Source organism: Empidonax traillii, unplaced genomic scaffold (genome assembly GCF_003031625.1).
Source record: "Empidonax traillii isolate 1590-97213 ecotype Southwest subspecies unplaced genomic scaffold, ASM303162v1 scaffold67:size1865537, whole genome shotgun sequence".
NCBI classification, from domain to species: Eukaryota; Metazoa; Chordata; class Aves; order Passeriformes; family Tyrannidae; genus Empidonax; species Empidonax traillii.
Genome location: NW_020955260.1, coordinates 1,359,677 through 1,381,911, shown reverse-complemented (window position 1 = coordinate 1,381,911; position 22,235 = coordinate 1,359,677). Strand labels below are relative to the sequence as shown.

Below are 22,235 nucleotides of genomic sequence, written 5' to 3'. Positions count from 1 at the left end.
CTTTAAACAGACGAATCTTAACTGAAAAGACTAATGTAGAATTTCAAAAATGCAGCCATATGTTTTTCCTTATGCATCTCTGAGAAGATGCACTCAAATACCTGAATCACAAGGCTGACTGACTCATCGACTTCTAGAGTGACCACCTGGGTACATAAATCTGTAAAACTAACCTTGGTTACCGTATTCAGTGGAGTTGTTGCCTCCTGGAGGAGGGGGTAAGGATGGGTAAGGTGATGGGCCAGGACCCAAAGCTGCAATCATCTCCATTACATTTGGCATGATCATCTGGCTTGGACTCATGGTCTTAAATCTTTTTGAGGGAATGCCATCTGGGTCATCCTTGATGTGAATATCTGACTTTATAGGGACTGGCCTCCAACTGCAAGTTGGATCAATGGTAACTTCTTCAAACTCTGAGCTGTAAAATAATGTGAAAAATTTAGCATATGAACTGAAGTTTTTTAAATCAATTCTGCTGAAGTTTCCGTAAGAAACTGCATGGTCACCAATGTTCTGAAATGTTCTGGCAGAATACAACCTTAAGATCTTTTATTCCTCAAACGTGTGCTGAAAGCAAGTTATAAAAAAGGCAACTCTGAGAGCACATTTCTGTGTTTATCCACACAATGCAATCCAAACATATTGATGTGGTCTGCCACCTGTGAATCAGAAGGACTGCTTGTAAATACAAGAAAGCAGTAAATCTTCCATTTTTGCTCTTCCCTCTGCTTCATTTTTGAGGTTGCCATCAAGAGACAACCCAGATAAAATCTATGAAGTAGATGGAATCTGATTCACTGTATCACCGGCTCCACCCAAGAGCCATGCAACAGAACAACCAAGTTCAATCACCAAGATTTATTTTGGTGTGACTCTCTCAGTACTCATTAACATATCTCCTAGTTGCTTAGTCTTGGATATCAGAAATGAGTAAGATCACTTACTTTTGTATAGCGTTCAGAATACCCCACATATACTGGTCAACCTCCAAGCCCTCCAAAAGAGCAGTTTTACTAGAAAGGAAAAAAAACCCCAAACCTCAGGTTAGAATATCGCTAGGCATGAAAGAAGGATAGATTAGTGACAAAATTAGCAGGCTGATTATATAATATACCATCTAAGAATGATTTTGGGCAAACAATTTCAGTTCTACATTTTCATTACCAGGATAACAGTATTTACATCAAACAGATGAGATAAGGAGACATCTACTTCTGTGTGTGTTCACACTCTGTAAGTAATTTCTGTTAGTGAAATATATTGCAAATTTAAAGTCTTTTCAAACACAGCAGATCTCTCTTGCGAACATCAGTTAGCACTATTTTTTAAATTACATCTTTCTCTTTTTTTGAGCTACCCAGTACTAGGCTTCAAAGTAACTGCACTGTAGCTATTTTACTTAAGATTGGCACAGATGGGGACAGAACAAAACAAAACCAGAAATGATTTATTTATGTAGGCACTTAGATCTGAATGCAGGTGCTCATGCTCAGAGAAACAGGACAAAAATTTAGCCTGGATGTATGAATACATGAATTAAGAAAATAAGTCATCCAATTCTTGTGATATTTTTAGCCAAACTTAGAAGACAGAAAAGGTTTGGGTAGTTCAGAGAAAGCACCTGTAATGTTAGGATATGTATCAGTCATGGATGGCCATGGAAACAAGCTTGTCTCCAGCCTGCCATGTCCACAGAACTGGAGACTTGTGGAGACTAAGTACAAGCTGTTACGGCTACAGCTACTCGAGCTAAAGAGCCCTGGCTTCTCAGCTGAGGTTGGCACACTCTCCTAACCCTGTGGACTGGGCTCAGTAGGTCACAGACACTGAACTGGCCTCCAAACATTCTGCAATTCTTTCTGCCCAGATAAACATACGGATGGACAGTCTGTAACCACTTCAAAGCTTTTTGTTCCATTTCTTCTGCAGTATACTAGTTCTCTGGTCAAAACATAAGGTTGAAATTATGCCAAAGGAATCCATCGCTCTTTTCCTTTAAGCAACAATTCCAAACTTTTGTTCTTTGGAAATTTTTTACCTTTTTTAAAATCAACCTTATTCTGGAACAGAATCTTTCCTGCTTTATGCTCTCACTTTAATTTCCTACCTAATTACTGGGAAGTGTTGCAGTCTCCAAAATTCCCCTTCTCCTTGAACAGTCATTTACTGCACATCTATATGACTCAAAGCTCAGTACCTGAGACAGTTATTTGGCATCCTTAGCTGGATGCTGAACACTATCTACATATTTGAAGTTCAGTAAATTGGAGATTACAAATTAAAATTATAAAAAAATAACTCTAGAATAGACTATCCCTTCTTTTGCCATGGCATGTTGTTGTCTAGCAGTTGCTTATACTTCAAAATCTAGGAGAAGACAAACTTTCAGTTTAATTTATGTAGATATCTGCCTTATCAATGTAAATATTTGAGCCTCTTTTGAACTCTACACAACCTACTAACAGCCTGTAATGAGAGCTTGCAGGTTACATACTTTGTGAGAAAAGATTTCATTATCTCTTTTTAGATTTCTCATAATCCAGAATGGTGAAATATTGCAAGAATTCTCATTAGAATTAATGCTCTTCAGTAAATGTGGCATATACACCTTATTTCCTAGCACTCCCCTTTTCTCCCCTTCTTGACCTTTAAAATGATCTAAAATTGGTCAAATTGTGTACAACTGCATTTCATGAAGTATGGTTGCACTTACTTGCATACTGGACACCTCCAAGTTCCTCTCTCACAGTTCAGTTGCAAGTAAGATTCCAGATCAAAGCACTAGGTATCAGAAAGTAACAAGGACAAAAACAAACAAAACAAAAGGAAATAAAGGGAGAATACTGTATTAAATGAATCAGTTAGACAAAAGCAAAACTGACATGAAAACTAACCCAAATATCTTACTTTCTTCCTCTAGATTAAGCATATAAATCTAGTTAATTATTTAGGCTGACAAACATAAACACCATTTCATTAGGCACTCTCATACGATAACCAAGATAAAGGTACTGTAACAACACATGGCTGAGGGAATACTGCCAGGCCACTGGCACCTACTCACTTGTACGTGCTTGCAATCGTGACCCCTTGCTGGGAGTTGAATCCGCCGGAATGTGATCGGACACTTCAGAGACACTTTAATAGCAGTTTGCTCTACTCCATCTTCCCCATTTAGTGTTGCATTGCCAGAGGAAGCTGCTACGCTACTGAAGTTCCTCTTTACTGTTTAGGAAGAAGGTATTTGTATGCGTGAGAAAGCACAAGCACACTGTAAATTCTAACATACAGATCTGGAAGACCAACATTTCAACATTTTAAGGGACAATTTAATGAAAAATTTATCGACAGAGCTGTCTTCTGTGTAATTTAGAACATTCTCCTAAACAGACACATCATCACACACGGGCATATCAGCTACAGACTCAAATAAATAAAGTGCCATACAAGCACTAAAAGCAGCCCTAAAAAGATAAGGAATAAATATTTTAGGTAGGTCAAAAACAAATATGGGGGAAAAGCAGAGAGATTCTCCTGGAATCAGAACTAAGCTTGCGTTCTTGGAACTTTGTTACCCCCACCCAAATAGCCTTTAACATTGGAGGATACCAAGGATGTCATCTACCCACATCATGTTTTGGAAATTCTAAACAATTACAGCTTAAGGTTATCAATAAACAAGCAAATCTTGCATAGACATAGCTTATCACAACTGAACACATTCTGCAGAGTCATCACCCACACAAAATGCAAACTCACTCTTGGTGATACAATGTTCTGCTGGGAGGAGGCGTTTCTTTAGTAGACCTTGAAGTACAGAGCGAACTGATGGCCGGTGTACTAACTGCAACACGAACAAGTGTGACTGCAAGAAAAAACATTTTATCAGGAAAAGAACCAAACACATGTGTTAAATACACTCCTGAACAAAGTTACACTCTTCCCCTGGACACTTGGCTTTCATGAGAGCTTAAATATGGAAGCTGGTTCTGCTCTTCCACGCACACGTGCTCCCTTATGGATACTCTGCACACTGCGCAGGACGTTGCCCCACGCATAGGGTATAAAAGGGCTTAAAAACAACAAAGATCTTCTGCATTGTCTTCCTCCTTAATATTCAGAATACACAGGGCTGACATATTAATCTCTGACATAAGGGTTTATTTTAAAACCCTGGATTGTTTGACACCGTCTAGCCTACCTGTCTGCCCCCAGACTACGCTGGAAGCTACAAAAACAATCTGCAACTGATGTGCCTGGAATCAACTGAATCTTATTCCCCAGCACAGAGCTCGTTGTGGATTCACAGGATGCTGCCCCTGCTCTCAGCCACCAGATAAATGATATTATGCAGGGAAACATCAGTGTGAAGTAAAGCAAAATGAGTGGATGGCTTATTGTCAAAGTGCCTCACACAGTGACCTTGTGAGAGCTTGCAGCTTGCTTTATTGTCAGTGCCATGAGAACAGTCAAAGGCTCAGATTGGATGTGCAGAACAGTCTACATTAAAAATACAGTACTCATCCCCCAATATTTACATAAATATTTTTATTTATGTAAAAATACATAACCCATGGAAAAGGAGAAAGAGGAAAGTTTAGTGGTCTACAGTGCATCACGGAATATGAGTTTTTAATCTGAAAAGGTATTTGAAAAATTATCACCAGCACCAACAATTATGAGATGTTGATTTTTCATGACAAACCAAACACAGTTTAACACCGTAAGTTAATGAAATGAGTACCATCAACAGTCTTCATCCCAGTAATCTACTTCTACACTAATAGTCTTCAGCCACCTTGTTACACAGCACCACGATAAATGGTAGGAGATCAAACTCCCTTCCTCCCCTAAACCACGAACATTGTCAGAAACACTGGAAGGACACCACTGTATTCTGCAATAATTAAGCAGCAAAAATTTCTATATTAGCACTCTGACTGTGTCAACATCATTAAATAAGAACCTTTCCAGAAAAAGATATGGTAAAAAATGAGAGTAAGCCTCCTTCAGCGAAGGCAGCGTTTGCCAACTGTTCCAAATAGCAAACTCAGCATCAGCAGCTGCAGCCGTGAGCTCAGTGTACTTACGCAACAACATGCTGTGACTGTAATTTGAATCGTGTTTCTTCCTGGCTGGCAGACGTGCTTTAGGTGCAGAGGTTTATGAGATGTCTTGTTGTCACCACGTTCGATGGTAAGTGGGGTTGCATTAACGCTGACCTGGACTGAGGCTGGCCAGTTTGTGTTCATTTGTCTGTCTTCATGGTGATAGCACTTGAACTGCAACTCCAAGTCAGACCTGTACAACAACCAATAAATCTTCCTTTAACTTTGCTTTCACATTGCAAAGGGAAGTCATTTTGATGCTGGGAACACTCTTTCTTTACCAATCAGATTTTTTTTCTAGAATTATTGCCAATAAGGAGATAACACGCTTTCTTCATACACGCCCTTAACAGAAGCAAATCATGATGAATTAATGATGGAAGCATGCCCCAAAGCTGTTCATATTTTACACTTATAAGGGGCTTTCCAAAAAAAACATCTCAAACCCCTTTGCAAACCTAGACCATGGAGTGATCCTGCAGAAAGAAGAATGTCAACATCATGTATGTCCTTTGTGTGTTAACAACAGGAAAACAGTATGCAGCAGTGGAGTGTGCTGGAAGACTGGATCCTTTACTATCTCAGAATTTAAAAGAGCATTTGAATGAATGCTTGTCAGACAAAATACAAGTACAGCTAATCCTGACTTAAAACAGGTAAATCAACTAAGCTAAAATGACCCCTATATCTCACTCCCCACTGAAACTGCAGTTTCTGTGATTCCAAATTAACACAGCTGTGGATTAAATCTACCCAATTTAAACCTTATTTCAGGGCATGAATTCCTCCCACCTCTCCAATAATAATTTCCACACACTATTTAGCTCCTCAGAAATTAGTTCTGTAATGCCTCCAAAAAAGGAAGAGGTTTAGATTAAGTTAATCACAAATTAAGTGGGCAAAGACTATGACTTCAGTTTCACAAATAGATGTTAACCTTGTGTTAGGAATGAGTTATTTAAGGAAGAAATTTAAAAGAACACGGAAAACTGAACTAAAATGTCAGGATTTTGCAGTTCACGACAGCAAAGGACAGCTGAAAGTTTATCGTTCATACTTGAAAATCTGCGTGCTTATTTCTTCACGTTGACTGAAAGAAGATATCTTTGTAAGATCCAAGAGGAACAGTTCATTCAGGAGATCATCACCTTAACTGCCATTTTCCTTACTAAGATTTCAATCTGACTCAACATAATCTTTTATGGATTTCAAAACATCAAGATTTAGCACTGGACAAAAATGTGTTTTTTTTAAAAAGAAACTTACAGAATACAAATTACCTGACCTTTCAACATAATCCATCCATATGAAGCCCTTTCAGGCTTTTTTTCAGTATTTTATTAACAATGTTTTGAAAGCTTTCTGTGCAAGTTCCACTCAGATTCTCACCTCACAAGAACACACCACAGTCATCGAAACTTGGAGGGAAGCAAGGCTTGGTACCTCTGATACAGAACCCAAGCAGATTAGGTGAGCAGGCCTGTTTAACATCACAGAGCAGTGACAGGGCTCGGGAGACCCTCGTGTTCTTAGCACAGTGTCTCCACCATGGGACGTTATTCATTACTGTGTGAAGACTGAACCAGCTTCAAGGAGACATTTTCCCTGCCTTCAACCTTTCTGTTTCTCGTAACCATGAAGAGTTCCCAGTGGGGAGAGAAATAGTTGCATTGCTATTCATTATGTGTGTACACGTGAGAGGTTTTGCTGAATATTTTAACTGGCAGAAAAATACTGAGAATTGGCCCGATTCCACCATTCTCTATAAAAACCCAAATCCATCCACACATGTGACTAATTCATTTTTCTGGCATCCATCCAGCCCCCAGTTAAATGTGAAATGACTTCATTACAGGACCATCCGTTCTCCCCACTATTAACAAGCTTTTCAAAACAGCAGACCTGAGCACAGTTTACCTATGAGTCTTCATTAAAATTAGTTTAAAGAAAGGCTATGTGTTTGGTGCGCGAAGGAAGAAAGAAAGAACAGATATTAAGAAACAGCCTCATGCCTCAGTGCAGCACTATAAATCTACTGAATGAGCCAGCACAATCCCCAGTAGTGATTACTTATTAATAAAAACTGGCAAATAACTGCCAAAACTCCCTCTGCTGCGAGTACTCCACGATAATGAAATGCAAGCAAGCAATAACTGACCTCAAAGTTAGGTGTTAATTATTAGATGTGGTCTGGCTACAACCTCCCTTCCTCCCAACCCCCCAGGCTACCTCAGGGTAGAGGGGGCACCATGGCACAAGGACTCCTGCACTCTGCATCAAGCCTTAGCTTTAGAGCCAGAACCTGTCCCCAGGGCAGGGAAGTGAGTGTGCCTCTCTGCCCTCCTCTGCCCTCCACACCATGAAAACAGAAGTCTCAAATGGATTCCAGTCAGTGGGAAGAAGATTCTCACAGGGCAACAACTTCTATGAAAGATCCCAAGCAACTAACCAGCCTCCATAGTGCGCAGAGAAAGGCTCAAACAATGTAATCATCAGGCAGGATAAACACTGAGATACTTTCTGATAAAAACAGAATGAGACACAATTATTCTGTAGTATTTGAAAATATATAGATTAAAAAAAAAAATTAAGGCTCTGATTGTCATTTGATCTAAGGCACTTCCATGAGCATGGAGGAATCAAAACATAACCTGGAATCACTTACACAGATCTACACCAAATGCAGGAAAATACCACTAAGGAAAACTATTCTGTGCTGGAAATAAGAACTATAAGTGAAAACTAGAAGCCTCTGTATGTGGAAAGCTATGTTCTGATATTTCTGAGCTGTTCTTACTTATGGAGTAAGAAAATAGGGGGAATTTAGGAAGTTAGTTTCTGAAGTCTGAAGAATTTAAACACTTGTCTTTCCAAATGATTTTACCAAGCCTCTAAATAAGGTCCTTCATTAGTGGGTTATTTTTCATTATCAGCCAGTTTGCACCATTTAATTTAAGCATAAGCTGTAAGAGCCCTGCATAGCTACTCCTGCAATTAACGTTTCAGGTGCCACAAAGCACCTTCAGAAACTCCTAAATGGAAGTTCGTACTCGCATGGGTCACGCACACTCCGCTCCCGTTCCACACAGATCGGAAAGGATGGAACGGTTGTAGTGATTTTTTTGGACACCAAATGCTATGTGCTACTGGCAAGGAGATACAATATATACTATGAAGCATTTTAGAAAGTGTTGTCTCAGGCGAGAGTACCAGGGAGTCAAAAGGACATTCTTCCTATCCAATTTACAACTTCTGAAGCAAAATTCACGGCAAACCTAAATAAAGCTCCTCCGCCCTGCCGCTCCTCCATCATGGGATGCAAGACTTCTTTGCAGCAAAGCTGAGCTTACCTCCACATCAGCGTCTGGTGGACAGTTGGCCGTAAGTGAAAGACATGGTTACTGACTGCCAGGTTGTGTTCCAGCCGGAAGGGTTCCAGGACAACCCCATCTCTCACGGGAAACGTCAGACGCAGCTCATCGTTGTGGTTGGCTGGGATCGAAGAGGGAGAGAAAGCGTGAACTTTCCCTTTAGCATCTGCAGTGCAATAATAATGTGTATATTTATACAGAATAGTGACAAATTGCACAGTGATCTGCTACTGGGTCTAACTTAGCAGGTTCACACACACAAAAAGGAAAATCACAAGTAACTATGTCATCTAAGTGATGCAAGTGACAAGCTCAAATTGATAACAACGGCAAGGCAGTCTTCTATTCTCCCACACTGCATATTAGGATCTTAGCATTCCAGCCACAAGCCAGGCACAGCAAGAATTCTTGTGTTTTGTTACAGGATAGGTTCTGTGTCCAGGCTTACTCTGTTAGGGGAAGACTGACAACAAATCTCTTTATTATGTCAAACTGTGAAAACGCTTGTTTTCCCTGCTTTGAACTGGGATCAACATTACCCAATCAGTTTCAACACTTTCATCAGTATCTGATGACCAAAGACACTGTATTTAATTACTACCTGAGCCCAAAAATGAGGTTTGTGGTAACTTACAGCTGATCTATGAAGTCCAAATGGCTTTAAATGCTGTGTTCTTGCCCAAATAATACTGCAGGCCACCTTCTTCTACTTGATTTTTCCGCTATCCTGAACTCCAAACAGAGCTGCAAAGTGCTAATGCAGCAGCAGTTATTTTACAGAAAACATACAGGTTTTCACAGCTCCCTAGTAAATGATATCTCCTGTTGTTCATCAGTCACTTCAAAGCCTCAAACATCTCGCGCTAGCATCCAGTCAGAGAGATCTTGTTATTCCTGCCCTGTTCCCAGCCAAATGTAGCCGTATGCTGAGTGGCTTTGAGAAGAACATGTATCAATTTTTGGCATACTACTGAATATTCTTAAGAAGCCTGCACGGATTACAATAGAGACACCGCTATAAAATATTCACATTTTACACTATTCTGCAGTGTTGTTCAATGAATGGCTTTGCCCTTGAACAAAACAGACCACAATGAAAGTTCATACAACAAACAAGCCTATAAAAGCATTCATAGCACAACCTGAAATCAACTGCTTTATCCTCAAGAAGTGTATCAAAGGAGTAGTTCAGCAGTAAAATCCTTACAAATTTGACCTGGAAGAACTTTTCTGATATTCTGTTTTAGGAGGGGATGGCAATCTTTCTCTTTTCTGTCCCCTGGCTCTAGTGAGCCTACACCGCACATGCCACCTATTACAACTTACAACTTGAGCCTCTCCCAGAGCAGCAATCAGAGCTAGTTTCCTGACTCCCAAGGGTATGGGGCAGAGAACAGTGGAACAATAAATGACTGTGGGGGTATTCTGTTTGCTACTCACTTGGAGGCGGTGGTAAAGCATTGATATTTGGTTTAATGTCAGGTGGGAATGGTGGTTTGACATCCTGGTTAGGTGATAGGTATGGAGGAATATTGCTCCCTGGTGTCATAGGTGGTGTGGGGTTTCCTGGAACAGGTGAATGAGGGTAATTTGCCACAGGTACAGGCCTTGATGGCTAGAAAATAAATAATATCACATTGTTATTGCAATCTTAAAATAAGAACAATAAGTCTTGTGAACAGCATTGTTATCAAACACCAAAAACTACAAAAAAGGGAGGGAGGGCCCTCTGTTTCTGGACAAGAAACCACAGGATGTCCCATGAGGTCTTCAGGAAAGAGGCCCATTAGGAGAGCAAAGCAGGAACTGAAACCAGCAGACCAGCCCGCTTAAGTCAGGCAAGGATCAGATACAAGCAAGGCTGCCAAAAGCCTTTCTGCATTCATCTGAACACTTCCTTTCCAAAACCAACCAGCCATTCACTTGAGTTTTTCCACACCATCGCAGCCCACCCAGCCCTTAGTATCTCTTTGCCTTCCTCCCAGAATAGCCCCAGGGCACAGAAGCCTACATGAAAAACAAAATCCAAAGACATGCAGTTAGACAGTCTGTGTCCCTTTTACTTCCATCTATCCTTTCTTCCACCCCTGTCCGTGTCATCTATTCAGCATTAAAGCTCTGGGGATCAGGGGATGTTTTTTATTCTGTGTACCTACAATTTGATTCTGTTCCTTGTTTGCTGCTGGATAAGACACACTAACAGAAAAAGGATAATTAAATATAAATAGTAGCTACGTATTAAAACACTGTTGGTTTTGTTTCTTGTAATTAAGGGGGAGGTTGCAGTTAACAGAATAAACCTATAACCCTGATGTGAAGGAAGCTGACATTAAACAAAACTGCAACTGCATGGCACTCTCTTGTAATAGCTCATGTACCATAAGCAGAAACATATAAGAGTGTCAGAAGATGAAAACCTTTACAGACAGGCAAAGCATCCTGACTTCAAATATGACTCTGTAACTAAATGCTGCTCTGCCAGCCTAGGATACTCAAAAATACATAAGAAGAAAGGTGTCTTCTAAAATCTTAAGCATTTGAATTTCCAGCCATCTTTGTTTGTTTTTTTTTTTTCCTTTAACACATACAGTTACTATCTCCACCATCACTACAATTCAAAGGTTCAGGTTCTCTCTATGGCAAACTGGAATTTTCTCCCAGCCAGGGTAATCTCCCTTATTAAAAACAGCTCTTTTTTCCTAACTGTTTCCAGAGCAGTCAATATTTGAATACAAAATAGGGAATACACTGGAAAGACAACAGATTCTCTGTTAGAACTATCCTGTAAATCAAAAAACTTAAACCCATCTAAAATAAACATATGTAAAATGTATTTAAAATTCTGTCACTTAAAAACTTCAGAGATCTTCTGCTGTTATTTTAGTGTAAGTCACTGCCCTGGAATTAGTGCATATAGAGGATCTCTCTCCTGCTTGTGTTCCTCCTGGAGCGTACTGCAAAAGCTGCCATGATGCAACAGGCATTCCTTTGGGTACCACAGAGGACAGTGTGGATGCACTGATGCTCTCTGGAAAATGCTTTTGCTTTTTTTTTCAATGGTGTTTTCTTTGTGAATCACACCAAACAATTCCAATTCAACACCAACGTGCAACTTAGATTCTTCCGGCCTACATTCAAAATCAGAATGTAGTACAGATACTTCAACAGGTAATGCTTCAAGCAGGTCAGAACATCAATGGTCCTCCCCATTTTATACTCACTGGAGTACCTGTGTGCAATAGATCACCTTTGCGAGCATTTCAAAGGCAGCAAACCTCAGCAGGCCCTCAGTACAACCTTAGTTTGGAGAATACAAAGTGCTCAAGATGTATCCACAAACAGGTTTTAGGCAACACTTTAAGAATTCTAGTTCTTGCCCAAAACAAGCAGCACAGAGGGAAAAGGCTAAGAAAAAAAGGAGGAAGAGGTCGGAGAAAGTCACGGCAACTTCAGTTCAAAGATGAAATCTACAACTGGAACAGCTTTTAAGTTTGGTCTGGCTTAATCCAACAGTGACCACTGTAGGTCCAAAACCAGAATGCAATGTGGTATATGTTTATTACACATTTCCAGAGTTGTATTCTTGCAGGGTACCACAAATAGGTGAAAATATTACACCTGAATCCCATTAGGTACTTTTTTTTAACAAGTTATTTTTGAAGTAAAACCAACATTTTCTTGTAAAATCCTCTAATGAGCTGCAGTAACATTCAATTTTCTTTATGAACTGCTCTGAAGTTGCAATGCAACTTGGCTGATTGACTTCATTCTGTGATAGCCAAAACATTAGTAAAAACACTGTGGGTTTTTTTCTCTTTCCTTTAATTACGTAAAAGCAGTATCTATGAAGTCATTAACGTGACTTCATTCACAAACAGCCACCAAAATACAACAAGATAATCTAAGAATTCTTACCTTGTAATACTGCCCCATGTTGACTGTTGGAGGAGGGTACTGCCCTGTGTTTTGCTGGCTTGGCATCCTCTGTCCAGGATAATTGGGAGATGTAAGGGGTCTTGGAGGGTTGGGAGTGGGGTACTGACCAGGTTGGTTTGGAAACTGGCTATTTGGTCCATATTGCTGGTTTCCATAATTCGGCTATTTCGTGACAGGGATAAAAGAAGACAAAGACATGTTTTATGCAAGCAGCTTTCTTGTACTGATTATTAGCATACATTCAATAGTGGAATCAAAACAAACAATAACCTCAGTACTCCTCAAAAGCATAAAAACCAAAATGGGGTAAGAACAATCATGTACCTTAACACACACACAGCCTTGCAGTGCTGTCAAAGGGGCACTGTGTTTGAAGAAACCAGAATTACAACCAGATGCAATGTTCACAAAATTTCTGTGTTTCTGCAAGTGCTACCACAAAAAGTAACAAAAAAAAAATCCTGAATCAGGCAAGAGAATAGAAGCTGTGTTGCCCACATCTTTCTTTTCAACCCAACTGCTATGCTGGCGTCGTGCTAGAGTATTTAGCAATACCTCAGCGACTAAAAAGAAGTTATTACTAGTCATAAACACTTTGCTAGTGCTAGCTAGAACTGTGCTGTGCTTTTGGAATCAAAGTCATAAAAACTGGAACTTTAAAGGTAATAAAATATTAGTTAGAAAAATTACGTTATTGATAAGAAGTTTTCATAAATAAAGCTTTCAAAAATCGATAGGTAGATATCAACCGCAAAATGCCAGGCCAGCAAGCATGTAACATTTATGACATGGTTTAGAACTGACTTGTTGGAAACATGGTTATATTCGCTAACAGTGAAAAACCTGCTTCTGAAGCAGCAAAAAGAGATTTAAAGTTATCCTTAAAATATTAAATCTGAAGACAAAAATTATCTGAACAAGCCACTTCCTGTGTTTTCTTAACTTAATTGTGAATAAATGGCAGTATCTACAGAGTGAAATGCCCTCCCAGACAAGCAACTCCTGCAAAATCACATCCTTTTCTTATTTCTGAATAATTTTTGATTTAGAAAAAAAAGTAGTTGGCAGATCAGGAAGAGAAATATAGCTCAGTAAAAAATGTTTTCTATATTTTCTCTATGTCATGGTACTCTTTGCCATTGTGTTTTCTATAAACTCTTACTGCCATAATTATCATCAGGGCAATATCATAATATTCAAAGCTCTACACCTGTTGTTGAAGTCTCAGTTGAATATAGAATTTCACAGGAAACGATCTCTGAAGTTACTAAGTGGTGGCTAGATTTATATAAACATGTAGGCGTACACAGATGCTGAGAGTTGCTGGGATTCTCAAAAGCATCTCCTGCCTGATTCACACCAATTTGAAGAGTAAAACACATTGATGGTTTTTAATTTCAAAAGCTTGCTTGTCTACATCTTTGGTTGTCTAAATTTCTTTACAATTTTGACCCTAAGTGTTTTACCCAAGGTCAATGATAATTACAAGTCAATGATAATGTAATTTTGCCTACGAAGTTATTCAGTTCTCCTACAACCACACAGGAACTTATCACATTCCAAATAAACTTGCTTTAGATAAATGCTGACAAACAGGGATTTGAGTTCAACGTTATTTATATTCATCTCAGCGACTGTGAAAATCAACACTCAAGAAGTTTAGAAAGCAATTGGTCTTTAAAATAAATGTTATTACTATTGGTGCTTATACAATGCCTGTCCTGTTATTTCTTTAGAAAAATAAAACCATCCAAGAAAACACAGATCACGTATGTATTGGGCTCAAATGAAGTATTTCACCTTCAGCATCCCTTTTAAGTTGTCATATTAAATGAATCCACTCCTGTGATGGAAGTCTGTTTAAGGTCTATGAAAGCACCATGAGGATCTTACAGTGACATTTTGAAGGCTCAGCTGGTTTGGGGCCTTTCTTGAGTTGACTGTCATCTTGACTAACATAGCAAGGGCCAACCTGAATACTTTAGAAGCTAAAAAGGAAGTGCTGCTGCTGCTGCTTGTATTTCAATGCTCCTGCCAAGGCTGGAACAAAGACGAACCTATCCTAAAGGGATGTGTACCACACATTACTCAGCATGCTGCAATTTCAGTCAAAATAACAGTGTGCACAAAATACAAGTTATTTTATTACCTCTCCTGGGTACGGTCTCTTTATGCCCTGTATAGGCAAAGACTGGGGGCGAGGGCCTGGGTAGGCTTGCTGAGGCATCCTCTGCCCGTGGGTGCTGAAGGGACTCATCCCAGGAGGCCGAGGCTGGTTCATGCCCATGGGTGGCCCGCTCATGCTGGAAGGTGTCATTCCTGCTCCCAAGCTTGCTGGGTTCATGTTGCCTGGCATAGAAGCAGGACCACGAGGACCAGGCTGGTTCATAAACTGGTTGTTGTAAGCCTGAGTTGGACCCATCTGGAAAGAGGAACAAACCTTCAACGGAAGAAGAAGAAAAAAAAAAAAAGAATAAAATGCGACATGCATTTATAAAATGGGAAGAGGGAGCTGAACATGCTTTTGGGGGAGGGAAGAAGGCAAGGATTTATGTCGCATTTTTGTTCAATGTTCTCCAGCATTTGATGGGCAGTGATGTTATTCACAATAAAAACTCAACCGGAATTGAAGAAGACAGACGTAAGTCTAAAGTGAGAAATTAAATCTTTTTGATTGGTTTGTCTAATACTGTAAGGTAGAAGGTTAGGAAGTCGGCTGTGTAAATACAGCACAACACTACAGTTCCTAAGACACTGTGCTTCACATCACCTGGCACATGGACCCATATACTTCAAAACTCAGAGAGGTAAAAAAGCTAAGGAGAAAAAAACCTGAATTGATCAAACCCTTGTTTATTTTAAGAAAAAAATGGTTACATGAGGTCATGACATCCTAGAAGTTATGGATCACCAGAAACCCCTGTCTCGCATAGCTGCTCTTATAGACAATATTATTATAAGCAAACCTCTCTTCTATTGTTGTTTTCTTGTTTGAAGGGAAAAGAAACAAACAAACAACTGTAGTCAGCAAAATAAACAATTATCCAAGCACTACAAAACCTACTTCAAGTTTCTGGAACATTTCACTAGGTCCTCAAATTTAGAAGGCTGGCAAAGGCAGCAATAATATATCATGTCAGATGCAGCTGTAATTTTGGGTAATCTTCAGGTTTTTTTAAGGGGCAATCCCTAAACTACAAAATACAGTTAGGCAAGATTGATCAGGAAAAACACAGGAGACTGACTCATACCTACATTCACACATTCCAGCAGCTTCTCATAAGCATTTATAACCATGCTCATGCACAAAAAAATAAAAATAGAGTAGGCAGCCTAACAAACACGGCAGTAAGGACAGCCCAGATCCCTGTAATGGCCCAGGTCAGGCAGGTATGAAGACATAAGGGTTACTCTCTTACCGGTCCATACTGGTTCATGTCCTTATTCTGTGTTTCCTGAAGGGCTGCCACAGTGGCCGTAGCTGTAGCTGTTGCTGTAGCAGCTGCAGCCGCAACCGCAGCAGCAGCGGCAGCTGCAGCTGGCTGGGTGAAATCAGCTGGTGGCCTCGTGTGGGGGGGGATCCCCATTCCTGCAGGGGTATTTGGGCCTCCAGGGTAACTAACAGGGAAGAAAAGAAAAAAAAAGGAAGGAAAGGAAGACAGAATTAAGATGTGCCGATGGATTTTGTTTTGAATGTTGGAGTGCTCCTCACCTGGAACTGTTCCAAAACCACCTATCAATGACTAATGAAAGCCAGCAGGAGAGGTAACTAGGTGAGTGCAGGAGACACAAGTGTTGCCCAGGTGCAACAGTCATAGGGGCTGCCACCGGAATCACAAGGCACTGCCATCAGTTGTTTCGGGGGCAGTGAACTGCCTCACAGCTCTGTAGCTTACTGCCAAGTAGAACTGAACTCCTGCAAGTTAATGCTCCATTTCCCAGTAGTGTAAGGGCAGACTGCAGAGCAGCATGAGCAGAGAGCTCTCTCCACTACAGCACGTTCATCTGCCTCAGTGGTGAATTATGGCAAGTGCTCTCAATATTGTAAAAGCATTTCTCCCTGAACCTTAGCAAAAAGGCCAGGAGAGACCCAGTGCAACCAACTCTGCTGCATCCCACACAATGTATTTCACAATTCCTACCCATCTCCTCTATTGATCATAAGATAAACTAAGCTAAACCATGCCTTTCCCACTCCAAGATGTCAAATATCTTTATAAATATGGGCCAGTATACTGTGCCCATTTTAGAGATGTTAATACAAAGCTAAAGAACCTTTCTGACTTGTTCAAGGTCACTCAATAGATCGGTGGTAGAGATGAAAGAAGAGGTAAGTTCCCTGAGTCCTGGGCTTATACTCTTCACACTAGACTGACTATGCAAACAGCAGCAGTCTTTTCAGCAGGCTTTGTAGTGGTACCACAAATAGTGGTTTCAGTTAAGTGCCCTCACCACCCTTATTTACAAAGTATAGACACAGAAAGTCAAAATGTAACTAACCCGAGACTATTAGCTTTTGCTTATTTGACTAATGCAGTGTTTATTTCCCTAAAATAAATACACACCATGACCATCTTTCTTAACAAACACCTTTGTTCCCAGTTCTTTTCAAATTCCTGTTGTGGAGTAAGTCTTTGGGCAGAATGTTGCATAGGAACCTCCTTTGCCCAATGCCCAAACTTACTCCTTCGTATGCAAGAGGAAATTATACCATCAATACCTTTCACATCCTGGCATTATTAAATGTTAATCATTCCTAAGCCTGTGGTCTGTTTAACAATCTCTCTTAATTAAAACTTTATTTTGGGGGTTTATTAGAGCTAATTGATTGACCTAAGCCATTTCCATTTACTATGATGAATTTCTTTGCAGTTCAGGTAGCTGTTTTCCGAAGCTGTAAAAGCAGTATGTACTTCAGTTAACCAGCATAAAATAGCTCCTGAGACTTTATATAATTAAAAAAAGCTCGTGACGCTTCTGCCAGGTCACTAGAACAAGCTTCTTCAACTACTTACATCCATTTTCCTCCTTGCACAAGTAAATCTTACCTGCCACCAAAGCCTCCGCTCCCAGGATAATTGGGTCGCCCATACATGCCCTGCTGTATGTATGGCTGAGTGGAGCCTGCCTTGGCTGAAAACTGTTGCTGCTGTCCAGCAAACTGAGGGGAGTTGATTCCAGGGTTGCTGGTTGTCATCCCAGAAGCCATGGGATTTCCTGCTGGGTTCATAGGGTTGTTAGCATTTGCCATTGGATTTCCCAGCACCTGTGAGAAGAAACATGAGAATAAGGGGCTGTATCTTCAACTACTTCAAGTAAATTAAGTTAATGTGTTGTAGTTGTTAAATTAAAAAATAACCACCCTGTACTCTGAACTCTTATCAGCATAAACCTCATTGATGTCTAGTGCATTGATGTCACCAGATATCTGGTGATTTCTCCTTTTCCCATTTCCAAACAAAGAGAAGATCTTCAACTGGATGGAACACAAACTAACATGGTTAGGAAAAAATTTTATCAGAAGGATCTGCTAGAACAATGCTCTGACTATTCATCTGACTATGAGAAAGGACAAGACTTTTTTTTGTGATATGGGGTTTTTTTGTTTGGTTGTTTTTTTTTTTGTGTGTGTGTGTGTATGTGTTTGGGTTTTATTTGTTTGTTCGTTTGGGTTTTCGCTTTGTATTTGTTTGCCTGATGCAGGTCTTTGAATAACTTGGAAGTATTCAGTTCCACTGGCATATTGCAAAGGCTATTGCAGATGTGGAAACTGTTAAAGAACCTTGAATCTAATTCTTGCTGAAGCGTACAGAAGTCTACTGGTTGTCTTTATTGTTTCTTATAAAAAAGTCCTCTGTTCTGTTTTTTAAAAGGACTTGTTTTGCTTGTTCGAAGAATTTTTTTTTCCAAATTGCTATGATTTCCATTAAGATGAAAGTATGGCTGTTCATGGATCAACTGCACAGAAATCTGCCTTCTACTTGGAAAGAAACTTAGTGGTCATGATTTTTACAGAAGACTAAGTCATCAGCTTCAGGCATTTGTGAAAAGACACTGGTGAGCCCAGCTCATTCCTTTCCCTTGATGAGAATGAAGACTTACAGGAAACCCTGACATTTATTTCAATCTGCTCTGAATAGCTACAACCAAGAGTCACATTCCAGGGTTTCACTGCTCCCTTGCAGTGACTCTGAAGAAGCATTTTCTTTCTCTGTGCCAAAACACTTTTTTCCTTCTATTGCACATTCCTCTGAAGTACCATGAAGAGTTCAAGTAATATTGCAGTTTTCTTACGACAGAACAAAACTCTGGGCAATTTTTTTTTTTATCCTTCCTTTTGCCTTTTTAAATGTGAAAGATTTCCACAAGAAACTATATTTTCATTTTCTGGCCAATATATGGACCAATGTGCTTACTCAGGTGTTTCCCTCCCAGATGGCATACCTTTTCTTTTAAAAGAAATCAACAATAATAAATCATGTTATAGGTCCTGTAACTGTTTCCTCTTGTTATTTTTTGGAAGAAAGATTATGCCACAACCAGTGCTTACATAACTGCCATGTGAGTACCTGCATGACTTGGCCTCTGAATAATTTCTTTTTCAAATAGCTCATTCCATAACAGTTTTGTTTTCAACTTTCTTAGCAAAATTAAAATAATAACAAAAAAATCATTGGAAAATTTTCTATGAAATCTACTGTCACTTGGTTTGAAGAAGACAGAAAAGACAGGTTAGAGTTATGTAGCATTTGCACTCAATAAAGATGGTGTTCTAAGCGCTTCACCTATGGTGTAAGAAAAGGCCAGGCTATCCGAGAGCTTAATTTGTGCCACATCCCTCAGAGCACACACTATCACAAATAATTGGTAACTTCTTCATAAAAGTTGCTTCTTTTTGTATGGTATAATTCAATATACAACACAGAACAAAAAGAGAGCTAAGAGCAGAGAGAACAAAGTGAACAACCAGGAAGTACGGCTCTCACCTGGAAGCCAGGAGCTCATCCTTCTGTTTCAATGCATATTGAAATATTTTTGCAAAGTCAGGCAGCATTAACAGGAAGAGACAGGAAATAACACAGACTAATGCTGGTAGTTAGCAACTCAGTGTGGGGGTAGACTTGGTACTAAATTTCACCAGCCCACAAGTACAGTACACAGCATCATGTAAAAATCAACAACTGCCATTTGGTGAATTTGGCTAAACTTTTTTTTTTTAAATAACAACTCTTCATTTCAATCTGAAATTCCCAAGAGGTCTGGGACTACCCCACAACCATGCTTTTAGTGTTGAAACCACATAGTGCAAAATCCAAGCTAAACCCAAGAATGACATTTGCATGCAGCTAAAGGAGTAACTGATGCAAACTCTCAGACACCTCCTTTCCAATGCCACCAAAGTGGACATGACTTGGAGAAAAACGCACCATGCACAACAAAGAAGACAGACGTTGCTATTAATCCCAGCAGGATTTTCCGAAAAGCTTTCCATTTTACAAACATTAGCAAAAACGTGTAGCTAGAGGGGAGGAAGCATAAAGATGAAGCTTACCTGGCTTTGAGAGGTGTTAGTCACACCCCATACTGTGGTGACCACTGATAAAGAGCCTGGAGGCTGATTGGTATTTTGTTGCCAGGGAACAGAATCATAAGGGAAAGACCCATCACTGCAAAAACAAACATTCAGGAGGGTGAGATTTTGGAAGTTTAAACAGTGCCAAGTTGCTGATGGGGACAAAGGGATTAACACCTGACAAGACCTTAACTCTCCACTCCTCTTTCCATTATTAACCTAGTACTCTGAGAGGCACGAGGTTTCTTTAATAGCAACGTTATCATATCAAACCACACAGAACTAATGAAATCCTTAACTATATTGAAGCATAGGGCTTTCGCCATAAAAAAGGTCTGTTAGCTGTGAAAGTACAAATAAACTCAGGGGCAGAGTTTCAAACAAGGACACTAAGTTACTCAGAAACATTTATTTTTGCAATTCATCTCAAACTCTTCAACAATCACTGCTTCAGCTGCCTTATATCAATTCAATTAGATTTTGAGACCAGACTGCAGTTCCACTGTCTGCAGTGGGTCCCCAAATGGCCAGAAAAGCCTTTAAAGCAATAGCAGTTCAACATCATTTTGAAAAGTAAATTGAAATTCAGATAGTGTTTTCCCACACGATGGATAAGCTGCATGCCAAAAACAGTATTAGCTAATCAGCATTCTAGAAAATCAACTGCAGATATACAACACATCTTTCAGATAAATATGTGGATGAGAGGATTGGGTTTTTCCATTAGCTTTGTCCACAGACACAAGCAAACATATCTTATAGTTCCTTTCATTAAAAAAAAAAAAAAAAAAAAGCATTGGTGGTTTCAAAATGAACACAGGATAAGTATGCATCTAGTGTAATTAATGAAATACATTAAATCCAGTGAAAGCAACTATTAATCCTATAACCATAAAATATATTCCACTTGAAATCTGCTCACTCTCATACTATCAACTTGTAAATTAGATTTTTATTTTCATATATGTACACACACACACAGGTGATCTTTCTGCATCTAGATATATACACACCACTTAATGCACACACATTATTCTTTCATTTTCCAACACCATTAACTTGTATTTCATATCAAGAACTGTGTTTTTGTCTGAACTACCAGCTATCAATGAAATTCAATCCAGGGCTATCTCGCCTGAAGAATCCATACAAGCTCTACATGTGCTTTATCAATGAGCTTCAAAGCCTGCTGACTCTCCCATGTCCCCAGATAGTACTCCAGGCTCGGATCACTTCTCCTTCCTTTTATGCTGTGAGCCAGAATCAAGGACTACCTATGTGTTCGTTCTTTAGCCTGTTCTTAACACCTACTGTAAATCATTTAAGAACAGGAACTGCATTGCACAGAGTGCGCACATGTGTGTGATAAAAACCGCCTCCGTCCCAAGTAACAAATAATCTTACAACAACAACAGCAACTGTGTAAGGCAAAATGAAACAATGAATACATTTCACAAACAGCGAGGACATTTCAAACAAACTCCATAATGCTGGGCCAGCACTGTATCAGAACATAACGGGGCATTTGAACTGACCGATTTGTTTCAAAATACCCTAATTCAATTAAGCAATAATATCACACAAAAAAATTAAATTAGGGATAAGAATAATTTCCCCTAAGAAATAATTAGAGAAAATTATTGGAAAACAGTAATTCTCTATTAGATGCCTAACATCTAATGTTTACATTGACAGTACCTATATAAACCAGTGCGTGAACAAGGGGATATTGAACACCTCGCAATCACTAAGTCCTAGTAGCCCACGTTTCTTTAAAATATTTTCTCTTAGAAAGCTGAGAATCTTGCCCCTCTCATTCAGAGCTCAGACAATGGCTTCAGTGACTAACATTTGCAAGTGACGCAATGCTTCACCAAGTCCCCTCCACCAGCACGGAGACAAACGATGACTAACCCAGAATTTGTGACTGCTATTAAGCCTTCCTCTTTTATCCTGCTCTGAATGATGCCTCCTACTTTACTTCCTTCTCTGACTGTTTCTGATGATGTCTCCTCTGTGATTTGTTTGGATATTTATGGCACAAGTGAGTGTTCATATACTTGAATGACTACAAAGAAGCTCTCTCCATGACATAAGCAGTGAAAGGACTCACTGCAGACATTCCTCTCTATTCCCCACTGATGTACTGTGGACAGGTAATAAAACCTGAGGAACAAGGCAAATATTTTGCAAGTGTATGAATAAATAAGAAGGGTAATGACAGGCAGGAATCAAACCACGGAG

General features: G+C 39.6%; 1 protein-coding gene across 6 annotated transcripts in view; it reads right to left on the bottom strand.

Annotated features, from left to right (window-relative positions):
- Positions 1–22,235, bottom strand: part of ZMIZ1 (zinc finger MIZ-type containing 1) — a 296,933-nt gene that overhangs the window by 16,890 nt on the left and 257,808 nt on the right. For 5 of the 6 annotated variants that reach the window (XM_027880293.1, XM_027880296.1, XM_027880297.1 and 2 more), the window contains 13 exons: positions 19,971–20,085; positions 17,467–17,684; positions 15,838–16,036; positions 14,568–14,858; positions 12,398–12,580; positions 9,923–10,097; positions 8,462–8,603; positions 5,094–5,304; positions 3,763–3,868; positions 3,068–3,228; positions 2,717–2,784; positions 948–1,016; positions 174–421 (listed from right to left, as the gene is read on the bottom strand). In XM_027880293.1, coding sequence (XP_027736094.1) covers positions 174–421; positions 948–1,016; positions 2,717–2,784; positions 3,068–3,228; positions 3,763–3,868; positions 5,094–5,304; positions 8,462–8,603; positions 9,923–10,097; positions 12,398–12,580; positions 14,568–14,858; positions 15,838–16,036; positions 17,467–17,684; positions 19,971–20,085 — 2,186 coding nt within the window. The remainder of the gene's footprint in view (positions 1–173; positions 422–947; positions 1,017–2,716; positions 2,785–3,067; positions 3,229–3,762; positions 3,869–5,093; positions 5,305–8,461; positions 8,604–9,922; positions 10,098–12,397; positions 12,581–14,567; positions 14,859–15,837; positions 16,037–17,466; positions 17,685–19,970; positions 20,086–22,235) is intronic. The other variant, XM_027880295.1, reaches the window with a different exon arrangement.